The sequence below is a fragment of the Chaetodon trifascialis genome, chromosome 22 (genome assembly GCF_039877785.1).
Source record: "Chaetodon trifascialis isolate fChaTrf1 chromosome 22, fChaTrf1.hap1, whole genome shotgun sequence".
Classification (NCBI taxonomy): domain Eukaryota; kingdom Metazoa; phylum Chordata; class Actinopteri; order Chaetodontiformes; family Chaetodontidae; genus Chaetodon; species Chaetodon trifascialis.
The window spans coordinates 16,038,982-16,052,022 of record NC_092077.1 but is presented as its reverse complement, the minus strand read 5'-3'; the positions used below and the strand labels follow the sequence as shown (position 1 = coordinate 16,052,022).

Genomic DNA, 13,041 nt, shown 5'->3' with positions numbered 1-13,041 from the left:
CATTTGTTTGAAGATGGATTATCGTCAGTCAATTCTCTATTTGCTTTGCGTCCCTTTCCTCCAGTTTGAGATAAACACAAGGGGATTTTCCTTTCACAGCCATTTCTTCTGGCGAATGACAAAACTATTAGAGCGAGTGTGTGCGTATCACAAATGCCGTCAGAGGGAACATAATATGCTTGTGAAATTGTAATATCTTTAATGAGAAGCTCAGCCAAGAAATACTCGCTGCCCTTGAAAGTGTTTCATAAAAGACGAACTCTTCATTCACAAAAGACCTTGAGGGCGTTCAAGGAAATAAAACCTCTTGCTGTCGAGTTCACCTGAGGATAAATGGTTACAAAAGTCATGAAAATGTGCTTTAAAGGCTTCTCTGGCAGCAAAGTGTTTGAATCTGGTGACCTCTGCGGGTCCTTGTCCAGCCAGAAATAGTCTGTAACTGATGAACTGATGTAGTCCCACATTCAAGGGGAGAGGAATGACAACGCAGCTGGGAAAAAAAAGCTGTTTGAGTTGATCAAACTTTCTGAAGTTAAGTCAAGTGTTGTTAGTTCTCACTTCTTTCACATTTTAAGTGTCTGTAAGCAAATGTGAAAAAGAAGAGACATAGTTGTGGTATGAAGAAAAACCCTCATTATTGCTGCTCCGCTGCCATGCCAGTGGAAATACCGCTGCTCTGCCTCTCTTTTCCTTTTTTTCCATGGAAAACTGGATTTGGGAAAAGCCTTGCCTCTCTCCTCCTCCTCGTCCTCGTCCTCTAGCCTTCACATCCGGGTCAGTTGGGTTGGTTGGAGCTGGATGCTGCCTTCAGGCGCCCCTCGTAAACTTTTAAACTTAGATGTTCAGGAGTTGTAAATACATTTGGCACCTTTAGCAGTGTTATGGTGGAAATTAAGTTACACAGGAGAATGTTTGGTGCCGTGACAGTTATAAAATGACTGATAATTTAAATTTGTAATGATTCAGTGGTTCATTTATGTATTTTCTACAAAACTACAACAAAAGCACAACACTATAATAACAAACTTGTAAAAGTCTTCTTTTTTTTCCCAAATGGGTCGCAGGTACTGAAAGTTAATTTTTGTTCATATTATATGGAAAGACGGTTATACAAAGAGATTAAGTTGTAGTCGTTTATTACCATATTATTACCATAAGATTTATATATTTTTTAATTTAATTTACTGCTCATCCCCGATCCATCCTAACTGCCTCGTAATTTGTTAAAAAACAATAAAATATAATAATTGACATTTTTATATTGTCACGATAATAAATCTAAATCAATTTTACTTCCTCACCGGGTCGTTATTGTACGCGAAACGTGTTTTTCCCGACCTTTGAGGCAGCACGTGAATGCACCACAAGTTGAGCAGCTCTCAGTTAATGCGAAGGCAGACTGATGATCCAGCTGCTGCGCGTGAGAGAGTGTGCGCTGACATGGATACAACTGGCGTTTACTGCTGAAAGTGGACGCATCACCGCCGTACGGGCACTTCAGCGAGCGGTAAAACTTCTTCCACGGCCGCACTCATGAGGTTTCCTCTTGTTTGAGCCATGTCCAAGAGCCTGAAGAAGAGGAAGAACCACTGGACTAACAAAGTCCACGAGAGTGTCCTTTGCAGGAATGAGGAGGGGGAGCTGGGGCTGGAGTTGAAGGGCGGCGCGGAGAATGGACAGTTCCCGGTTGTCGGCGAGCTTCTCCCGGGCAAAGCGGTCTGCCACAGCGGCAAACTCTACCAGGATGAACTCCTGTTGGAAGTCAATGATACCCCGGTGGCTGGACTCACCACCAGGGACGTCCATGCTGTGGTCAAACACAGCAAAGACCCCGTCCGGCTCAAGTGTGTCAAACAAGGTGAGTTTTCCCAGCTTTCACACCAACTTTCCCGCATTTCGTACATCTTTTTTTTCCCGGAACCGTTAGCTTTTTGACACGGTTTGGTGTTTTGACAGCAGTGCTATTGTCTCCTCCACTGATACTCCCCGTTGCTCGGTGTTACACACAAACTGTGTCGGGAAAATGAACTTTTATGTGTTTTTGGTGCCGTTGCAAGTCTCATGTACCCACATTTTAACATTATTTCCACAGTGGTTGTTGTAAAAAGGTGTTTTCGACGTGTTTTGGTTGTGGGTCCTGTTGCTATGTGTCGCTTTTTAAGGGGGTGTGTTACATTTTGGGCAGTCAGAAAATACACACTCAAGCACTGCACATGCTGCAAGTACACACTCATTTAAAACTGTGCTTTCAGCCTTGTACATAACTAATAATACAAATATTTAACACGTATTGATGGTGTACTCACTGTAATATTTCTAAATGTCACGCAGCCACCGCAGGTCAAGATTACAGGATATCCAATAACATAAGTATAATACCACTCATAAACATTGGATTAGATTAGATATTGAATAAGATTATATTTGATTGCATTTTGCTGAAACCAAGTCTGTTTCACACGCAGCAATAAAACAAACAAACAAAACATTCAGCACAATATTACAAGCAAACATCTCCGGTATGGTCAATAATAATAATATTAATTATCAGAGACACATATTTTACAGTCACATACTTTATAATTTACGTACACAGAGCTGAAACAGTTATTTGATGCATTGATTAGTCCATGGACACAAGGTTAATGTCATTTTTTTAAAGCAATAATACCAAAAAATCTCTAGTTTCAGGTTCTAAATGCGAACGTGTCCTGGTTTTCTTAGTCTGAAAGCAAAGTAAACTGATGTTTTTGGCTTTGAGAGTGTTTTTTTAGTCAAAGCATGAAGATTTAATATGTCAGTTTGGACAGTTTTTTCCTTCTTTTACTGTTTTCTGACGTTTCAGTGACCAAACGATTAATTGAGAATATAACTGACAATGAAAAAAGTTGTGCGTTGTGAATCTGGATGTGTTAATCTCAGTGATTGTGTATGTGGAAGTGTAATCTTTGGGCTGCTTGTAGTCATGAGAAACTTGTTTGACTTTTTAACCTTTGAATCACGTGTAATCTTTAAACTTTTTTTTGCAAAGCAGAAATTTAAGTATGCAATATTTATTATCCAATTTGTGCTACATTGAGTGGACTAAATTGGATTTAGAAAGGATACTATATAAATATTAGAGCCAATCCCCAAGTCCCTATTTTAACATTACAGTGGTGTCACAAGAAATTAAAAATACAATAAAGCATGATAAGGTCACAGTTAGTGAATGCCACAGACGCAGCAGGAATAGCAGTTTTTTATTTTATTTTATTCGAGCTGGATGTGCAGCAGGTTGCTTAAGTGAGTGTTGCGGTTGCGCTGGAGGCTCATGGAGCCAGGACTGCGCTGTCCAAAGACTCCATAGTTGTTGGAGATGTTTTTGAATTGCAAAACATGCAGCAGCCAGAACACACATGTTGACTCTCGCATTTACACACAACTCATGTAAATGCGCCCGAACTCGCACTGGCTCCCAACTCCATCGAGCGCTTGTCAACTTTCCCCTCTGGATGTGGAGCTCTTGTGTCACGGACACACTCCTCCGGCCGCCTGTGTCTTTGATCTTTGCTGTTAATGACGCTGGGTGTCTTGCATTGTTAACTGAGAGGAGGATCTGTGGGCTCTTATTTTGGGGTGAAAAATCAGCAAAACCCAGTAAGAGGCTTTGGATCAAAGTCTTACTGTGTGTGTGTGTGTGTGTGTGTGTGTGTGTGTGTGTGTGTGTGTGTGTGTGTGTGTGTGTGTGTGACGGTGTGTATGCGTTGAGCAGCACACCAGGGATTTATTCAAAAGGCAGCCAAGCCTATATCAAACTAATGTTGTACTTTTTCCATGAAATATTTATATCCTCCAGTGATCGCTGAAGTGATTGATATTCTCCCGCTGCCCTGCTCGTGTCTGCCCCGTCGGTTGTTTACAGTGTGGAGCTGTTTTTAACATGGTTGATATGTACAATAAGTAAATATTATGGAGGAGAAACACTTCACAGTGTCGTGCAGCAGTGTGCCAAACAACAGCTGTTTTATATTTCAACAGCACTTAAACTCTTATAATTATCACAGCTCATCAGGCCTGATAGATGATACACGTCCACTCGCTGAGCTGCTGGAAACTTGTCTTATGAGTAATTAAAGTCTTGCTTCATGGTGGGTCGTTTCTTTATAATGAACTTTTACTAATATTGGAGCCAGGGCTTTTGAAGACTTTATTAGAAATGCTCTGTACGACACATGGCATGCACACAGATTCTGCAGTTTTATAAAGCATAAATAAAACGGCAAATTTTCTAATACTTTTTGACATAAACTCAACTGAAAACAGTACAAAGTCAATATATTTCATGTTCGAGCTCAGAAGCTTCATTGATTTTTGTAAATATTTGCTTCTTCTGATGCAGCAACACATTTCCAACAAGCTGGGACACGACAAAAGTCTGAGAAAGATGTGGAATGCTCCAAAAACACCAGTTTGGATCATTCCACAGGTAAACAGGTTCACTGGTAACAGGTGATTGGTATCATGATTGGGTATGAAAGGGGCATCCTGGGAAGGCTCAGTCGATCACGAGAGAGGATGGCGTGAGGTTCACCACTTTGTGAACACATGATTGGATAAAGGAGATTACTGCATGTGCTCAGAAACACTTTGTAAAAAGCGTTGTCAGTAAACACAGTTTGTTTGCAAATGAGTGCATTCTGTTCTTATTTACATCTTACACAGCGTCCCACCTTTCCTGGAATTGGGGTTGTAGAAACGCCTGGTGCCGTTATGACGGAAAGCTGTAACAGCTCTGTCATTGCTGCAAAAACATGTTTAACTCAGAATATTTGCAGAGCTGAAATGTTGATTAATAGATCAATTAGTTGTCATTTTTCAAGCACAAGTGCTCGCATTCTCTGGTTTCAGTCTCAAAAAGTGAGGATTTGCTGCTTTTTTCTCTCACATGTCTTTATAAACTGAATGTCTGCGGGATTGTCGTTCTTATTGTGGAATCTGTAAATTATGATGGGTTTTATTTACTGTTTACCCAGTTTATAAGGACAATAATAAGAATCAGTAATTGATAATGCATACACATATAAGGAATTTGACTGCACAAAGATAGGTCACAATAAACAGAAGTATTATACACATACATGTAGGAGAAAAACACAGGTGTACTTCTAAATATATACAATATAAAGAGCAACAGTGGCCAACAGCATGCACTGTCTTTATACAGGTGTTTCTGTCAAATGTCCAAAGAAATAAGTATTAAACAGATAGAAATTACGTTTAATTAATTGATTAATTGAGAATATAACCTGCAGATTAATCATTAATGAAGCTAATGAAGTGAATCAATTCAGCCCTGACAGATCATGACACTGACCTTTGTCGTAGGAGCTCAGCAGCTCGTCACGAAACGACTTTCTGACCTCGATTATGTGTCCAGACATTTGACATCTGCCTCGAACTGCAGGTTTACGCTGTGTAAGTCTGACCCAGAGACAGCAGTGAGTGCACAATGTTCTACGTAAGATCAGCACTTCCTGTGATACTTCAGAATAAAATCCTTTCCAGTAAAGGATCCACAGAAAGTGTTTGAATTAACAGCTCTTTCTGTTTATTTTACCAGAGCTTCTCCTCCACCGTGTTTGCACTTAACGTTGTTTTCCCACTTGCTCTTTGAGATGGTCGACAAATCACTTCGACAGCCGTCCTTTGATTTAGATAAATATTGGTTATTGTTAGAACTGCTGGAGCGTATGACTGTAAGCTGAAAAATGTAATTTCCTCATCCAGTGTTGGGCACTCTTGAAAGATTGTTGCATTTAGAAGCACAAATATGATTAAAAGGATAAAATAGCACCCAGCGGCAATGATAAGGTGGTATTAGTTTTAAATTCTGAGCTCAACAGCAAACGTGGAGGTGAGTTCAGGTGAAGCTTTCGGCTGTAAAACAAGGCATCGCTCACACTGAACAGCTGCTTGTTGTGAACTGATCCAGGTTACTCATCTGTGCACCGATGCTTCATTTGAGGATGTCATGCTCGTTTGAAGGCATGTCAGGAATTTGAGCCGTCCATTTGTGTACTTATCCATCATTAACGAAAGCCATTTTAAATAGACAACCTGCCAGCAGTTCAACCTAACACAGTCTCAGATGTGGGGTTGGCATGGAGCAGCGACAGTACGTCTTAATAAAACAGTCAAAATGTGCTTTGTTTTCGGAACACTGTCCAGTTTTCACGCATGGTTGATCTCCAAAGGTTGTTCATGGCCTTTTTGAATAATACATCAAGTTCTCCTTTGCAGTGGTCCGCCGCTTCACTAAAGTCACAACTGTATAAGTGCTGTCCCCTTTCTCTTGGGAGTTCTTGTCTGAATCGACAACTTTCATTACAATCTTCTCCATAATTAGAGACGATCGTGAGTCATGTGTCTGCATTTAAGCACTTAATTTTTCCGCGCACTTGAACATGGCTCTAATTTTTCGCGACATCTAAAATCCTAGGGCTGTATCCCCCTTTACACTCAACAATCCTAGCTCTCTTATTTGTCTCTGAGGTGAGGATTAAATGAGATTGCCACCAGCAATCAGGCCTGCCCTGTAGTATTTAGGATGTAATTAGGATCTCCACAAAACACTAATGGGTACATAAGAGAAAAGAGGGCTCAATCACACTCCCAGTGAATTGTCATTAGAGAGAGACGTTATGGATGATGTAGGGCTGAGACCACTTCCTGTGGCTGACGCTGGCCCCTGTGGATTTGGTGACAGTGAAAGTCAATGCTGGTTTTAACCCTGTTCCAGTTCTGATGTGCTTTAAACTTCAAACTTGTGTACATGATTTTATCTACTGGATCAGCATCGGTGCCTGACTGACTCTTCTAAGTCGACTAGCCAGATGGGACCCACCACATCAAATCCTTTGTCAAAGTCATTATAAAACTGCTATAAAACAACACTTGTTTTGAGGTATTGGAAGCAGCATTTGGAGAGAATAAGTATACTAAGATACGTGCTTGTGCACATAGTTAGAAATGAAGCGGTTGCAAAGTGAAGCCTGTGAGCGTTGGGTTACTATGTGAGGATGTGAAGTCATGTCAGCTGAACAAATGACAACAACGATGGCAGAAAGCTGCTGCCATTTCTGAGCTGCATTAAGATCAACCGGTTGGTCACTATTGAGGGGACGGGGACCTCTGCACTGTAGTAACCCCGTCAAGTCCCTCCATTATGTTTCTGCTGGACAAAACCGAAGCTCAAGAATGATATTCTGGTGTCAGCCAGGGATGATTCAACCCTTATCTGCCGCTTAGTGGATATTTTTTCAACCCACACAAAGCATGCAGCCGAGTTTGTGACAATACCACTTGCATTGCAGCTGCCAAATGGTAAAAAGCAAGTGTATCAGGAGCGTTAGGAATCCCAGCCTCTCTTACCTCGGAGAGTCTGCATGAGGAGCAAAAATTCAAACTGCCGCTGTCTCTGGAAGTCATAAACGTTGCTGCCGAAGCATCAAGATAAATTAGCTGTACGCCATACTCGCTGCTCCTTACCCTCCACCTCTCTCACACACACGAAAATGCCCCAGTTCAGCTTCCCATTTCAGCTTCAGTGGAGGATTAATGCAGCCAGCTGTGGAGGCTGTCATTGCAGCGAGGAGCTCTTTCTGTAGCTCTGCCTTGCCGCGGCTGTGAACTGTACGCTGATTGAGCCTCGCTGAGTGGTGTTGGGTGCAGGTAAGAGCAGACATTTCCAGGTCAGCCAAAGGCAATCATTGTGCTCGCCGGGTGCCCACTTAGTGTTAGCTGGTGTTGGGGAAAGTCATTACAGCAGCCTGAGCGCAGGGAGCTTTAGCAAGGCAGAAAATGGCAGCAGTCTTCATGGCAGGACCTTTCTAGTTTTAAAAGGTTGTCTTTGGCTAACAGCGTGGCTCTAGGGCTGGCAGTGTCGGCTTTGGTCCAGAGTTAAAATATCTTAGAACTGGACAGGTAGCCTAGAAATTGTTCGAGGCATTAATTTTTCAAGAGCACAGATCCTAATGGCTTCGGTGACACCACGACTTTTCATCTATCGTGCCGGGTTAGCATGCCAATGTGCTAACATTTTAAATGTTACATGCAGAAAAGTTGAATTTTAACCTCCAGTAATTGTTAAAAGTTGGAAGCAACAGTCAGCTCCCTTCCAGGTCTATTTGGTAGGTGTTCTGGAGCTTTCAGTCTTGTCACATAGGCCTCATTAGCAGTGGAGTTTGACAGTTGTCATGGAAATGTACATGTTCATCTTTGTCTGAGCTGCAGGAGGACTTTTGGTCTAAAAGAATTTTTAGATTTATATATATATTTACCAAAATCAATGACTTTGTCCTGTTTTCAGTTGAGTATATGTCAATAAGGATTAGCAAGTTGTCACATTCTGTTTTATGTTTAACACAGCATCCCAACTTTTCTTGAGTCGGGGTCGTCTATGACATGCCGCAATAGGTCCTCTGGAAAAAGGAACAAAGCAGTTAAAAGCTTTAGTAGCGACCTAAATGACACACTGTACATTTACTTAATAAGCCTGAGCAGATGCATAAAGGACACAAGGCTCCAAAACAGATACTGTATGTACACTCTGTCTCATTCATCTATAATTCATCATAATGAAAAGGTAAAGGGCTCCTTTGTACCCTCAGTTTCTTTGTGTTACACACACTATTCATTTACAGACTTTAGATAATGGAGAAGGTCATAAAGATTTCTTGCATCCTCTTTCAGATACCTGGTATAGTACACGTCTTAACAGAGACACTAGGATGCTTTTCATACATGCTGTACTAACAATTACTTGGCTCTTGTTCTCTGGCAAAAGTTTTTACTGTCAAGTTTTGCTGAGTGATGAGGATATTTCTGCAAGAAATACCGCAATCAGAGCTCCCTTACAGGATTTAGACAGGCTTCATTGTTGACATTTCAACCAGAACTGGTGTATTCAAGTGTTTGCCTGAGGATTTGGTGGAAAACATGACCAATAAAGCTTAAATCTAATAAAAGAGCTCCTCTCCGTTTTGCTCATAGTACTCTGATCTTTGTATCCAGCACCTGTCTCACGTCTTTGGCTTTGCAGTAACATCTGTGTGCAGTGACTATGCCAGCACAGTCATTTGATTTTGGAAAATAACTTGTTTATTATTTAAGTCTTGATGAAAAGAGATCTCCCTGTTTTTGATCAAAACATTTAATTATGCATAAGAATCCTGACATTAAAAGTCCATGTTTCTGTCTTACGGTGCTTTTTCATAAGTGTCCACTTGCAGCCATACAAGCAGCACTGTGCCCTTTCATAATGATGTCTCATGTCCTCTTTTAACGTCCTGTACGAATACTGCTCATGCAATTGATGACTCACTGTCTTGTGAAGTGCATGCTGTATGGCTGGAAGCTGCATTTTAGAGCAAATATGTTGGATAAAGTCGTTTATATCAGCTGAAACCTTCAAAGGTTAAGGTCAGCCTTATTGTGCCCGAAGATAAAATTGCCTTGCGCACAGGAACCCTGAGCATAAACATCCATACAGCTAAGAAACAATTCATAAAGCAGCACCGAACCAGCCATCCAGTACAGCTCAAGGGAAAACCAGTATGTTATGACACTATCAAGTCAATGGCGCATGCCCAAGTAATGGAATGACTGATGTGAGTGATGATGAGTTTGGACTGGTCACTGGTCTTTTGGGGGGTTTGAAAGATGGGCAATCCCTGAGAAGTTTTGTTGAGTCAGACACACACTGTTGCGTGGGAGTGCAGTAATGATTCTCTGTACAGTCAGACCCATCTGTCTTCTTGTCAGGGTCCCATTGAGAGTGTTAAGTTGCACCAGCAAGTGTAACAGAGAAAGTGTGATACGCATACAGACTCACACTCGTCCATAAAGAGCTGCTGTGTGTGTTCGCATCAGTGCGTCCCCGGGGCCTTTGCACCACTTACCACATGCTGTCCAATCATGCCTGACAGAGGTTTGGTGGAGAGATCCTGTTGTCGTTGCCTGTGTTACGCTGTCTGACTCCCAGGCTCACCTCTGGGGACAGGTAATGATAAGACACACACCCATAACCACCTTTCCCTCCTTGTCAACAACAGCCATCTGTTGTGGCAACTATTCCAAGGACTGAGAAATGGAAAGGCTGCAAACTTTTACGTGTGCATGTGTGCTTCGGTATTTGTGTGTATTCGTGCCTCTGCGGCATTCAATTAACATTAAATTGTGACCTATCTTTGTGCAGCCAAGTGATGTTTTTCTCTTTAAACGGAGAAAGAAGGTGAAAGAAATCTTTATGACCTTCTCCATTATCTAAATTCTGTAAATGAATAGTGTGTGTAGCATAAAGAAACTGAGAGTAGAAAGGAGCCCTTTACCTTTTCATTACGATGAATTATAGATGAATGAGACAGAGTGTACAGACAGTATCTGTTTTGGAACCTCGTTCTCTGTCCCACACTTTACATTTAAATTCTCTGTGTCCTTTATGCATCTGCTCAGGCTTATTAAGTGAATGTACAGTGTGTCATTTAGGTTGCCACTGAAGCTTTTCGTTGCTTTGTTCCTCAGTGGCTTTGTTTCTTTTTCCAGCTTTTCTGAGAGGACCTATCACAGCATGTCATAGGCGACCCTGACTCCAAAAAAGTTGTCAAACATAAAGCAGAATGTGATAACTTGCTAATCCTTTCTGACATATATTCAATTGAAAACAGTACGACAATATATTTAGTGTTTTACCTCATCAGCTTCATTGATTTCTGCAAATATTTGTTTATTCTGAATTTGATGCAGCAACACATTTCAAACAAGTTGGGACAGGAGCAACCAAAGTCTGGAAAAGATGTGGAATGCTCCAAAAACACCTGTTTGGAACATTCCACAGGTAAACGGGGTCAGTGGTCATAAACAAATTATGATGTTGACCTATAATCGCTCCATATGAAAAGCAGAGGATCATTCATTCTGCACCAAGTTTCATGGCAGTCCATCCAATAGAGTTTCAGATGTTTGGTTCTGCACCAAACCGGTGGAACGACTGACCAACCAACAGTCACATCCTTAGAGACATGGGACTTGTACTTAATAGACTTGTACTTAATAATGACAGTAAAATCAGTCATCAAGCCAGTCATGTTGATTTTCCGTCGCTCGATTAATCATTGACTAATTGTTTCAGCACGAGGCAGAGCCAGCGATTATGAACAGGTGTAATATTTTATTCTGTGAAAATCTCAAGATGGCGCAACATATTTCACTCCAGATAACTTTGAACTAATCAAACACGCCTACACTCAGTCTGAACAACACCAATATCCACACGTTGGCCACAGTTAGGGAACGAGCTGGAGGATGTGTGTTTACCTGTGAGAATGTGGTGGGAGAGGGAGCTCGTATAGCTCGATGATTGATGGATGATTTTGGCGATTAAAGCTGCTTTGTATTGGTGTGAGACTGTGAATTTGAATGGCTAAAAGACAAAGTCAATCTAAGACTCATCTGTTAACTGAAGAGCTGGAATCCACTCGATGGTGACATGCTGTCGGTGTGCATGTATTGTGTTTTAAACACTATACAGTGAATGATTTACTCAGAGTGTATTGTACATTGAGTGACACTAGGAATGTTAGTTTGTCTTAATGTTTTTTTGTCAAGTCTCAATGACACCTCGTTTGTCCTGGAGATAAGGTGGTCCTCCTCGACTCTGCAACAAATCAATGTTGTCATCTGTAGTCAACTTTAATTTTTTTCTGGCATGTAGAGCAGTCTTGTTTCCAGCCTCCTTCGGGCCCCTCCTTTATCAAAAACCAATCAGATTCACAAAGAGAAATACTGCAGACACCAGCAGCCCTGTGGGCAGATGCTGAAGCCAGAGTAAACACTGGGGTTGTGAAGCTGCGATGAATCACAACGTGGCGCAGGATTGCTGTTGTGCAACTAGGTGCACCCCCTGGATACCGCAAGATTTTGTAGAGGGAGATGTTGTAAGATTTCATAAGGGAAAAGTTAATATTCCTGCTCTCTCAAACTGCCAGTGGTATGAATATAAATGAGATCTAAATGGGATATTTTGGAGCGAAGGCATACGGGAGGGTGAAATTGGCTGACCTGCTCATGGAGAGAAGGGAATATTAAGCGAACTCCTCAGCCCACACTAGTTGTTGCTGATTCACCAAAAAAGGAGCAATCAATACGGAGCGATTAAAGCTTTTCTGAGAGCCGCAGTGGTTGGTCTGTCCTTCTCTGCCGGTCTCTTGGCGAGGATCAAACAGTCTTGTCTTTTTATTCCACATCGATGATTGTGTGTGTGTGTGTGTGTGTGTGTGTGTGTGTGTGTGTGTGTGTGTGTGTGTGTGTGTGAGAGAGAGGAAGCATTTGCATTCGTGTTCACCTCAGTATGTGTGTTTGTGAGTGGATTAGGGTTGGACCAAGATGGATTTTTTCAAGGCTAATTGGTTCTACAAACGCTGGACAATGAACAACAAAAGATTGACTGAACATGCTGCCTCCCTTGTTGGAGGAGCACTTGTTGCTACATCTGTCAGACTTTCCAGTCAAGCACTGCGCATATGCAGATAACAACGATAATGGTGTCAAACTTGCCATTAAAAGCAGTGTTAATTTCTTGCTGCTTGCAGATTTTACTAGCTGTTGCTAGCTAGTAGCAGTTATTATCATGAACGACATGAGCTGGATGAAAACTCTGTCTTAGTTGATTCGTATGAAAATGAGAAACCTGTAAAAGGGTCCATAATGCAGGACATCGTGCTAATTCAGTGCTGTGCTATAAGACTTAAAGGTGAGCACTTTATGATCAATGTAGACATGGAAATAAAAGAGTGGTAGGATACACTATGGTGACAATATTTTCAGACCCCAAACCAGGACCCTTAAGTATCATGCATACGCAACATCAGGGGACAGGATAGGGGACCGAGGGCACCATTCAACACCATGGACGCCATGGATGTAAACTGTAGGTAGCAAGCTAGATAGCCAGTCATGCTAACGTAAACACTTGCCAGGAGGTGGTTAGCCTAGCTCACAATA

The 13,041-nt window shown here is 41.6% G+C and overlaps 1 protein-coding gene across 1 annotated transcript in view; it reads left to right on the top strand.

Annotated features, from left to right (window-relative positions):
- The first annotated feature begins 1,436 nt into the window (after positions 1–1,436).
- Positions 1,437–13,041, top strand: part of magi2a (membrane associated guanylate kinase, WW and PDZ domain containing 2a) — a 203,351-nt gene continuing 191,746 nt past the window's right edge. Inside the window, exon 1 of the mRNA XM_070991682.1 lies at positions 1,437–1,858. Within this exon, the coding sequence (XP_070847783.1) occupies positions 1,558–1,858 (301 nt within the window). The 5' untranslated portion in view covers positions 1,437–1,557. The remainder of the gene's footprint in view (positions 1,859–13,041) is intronic.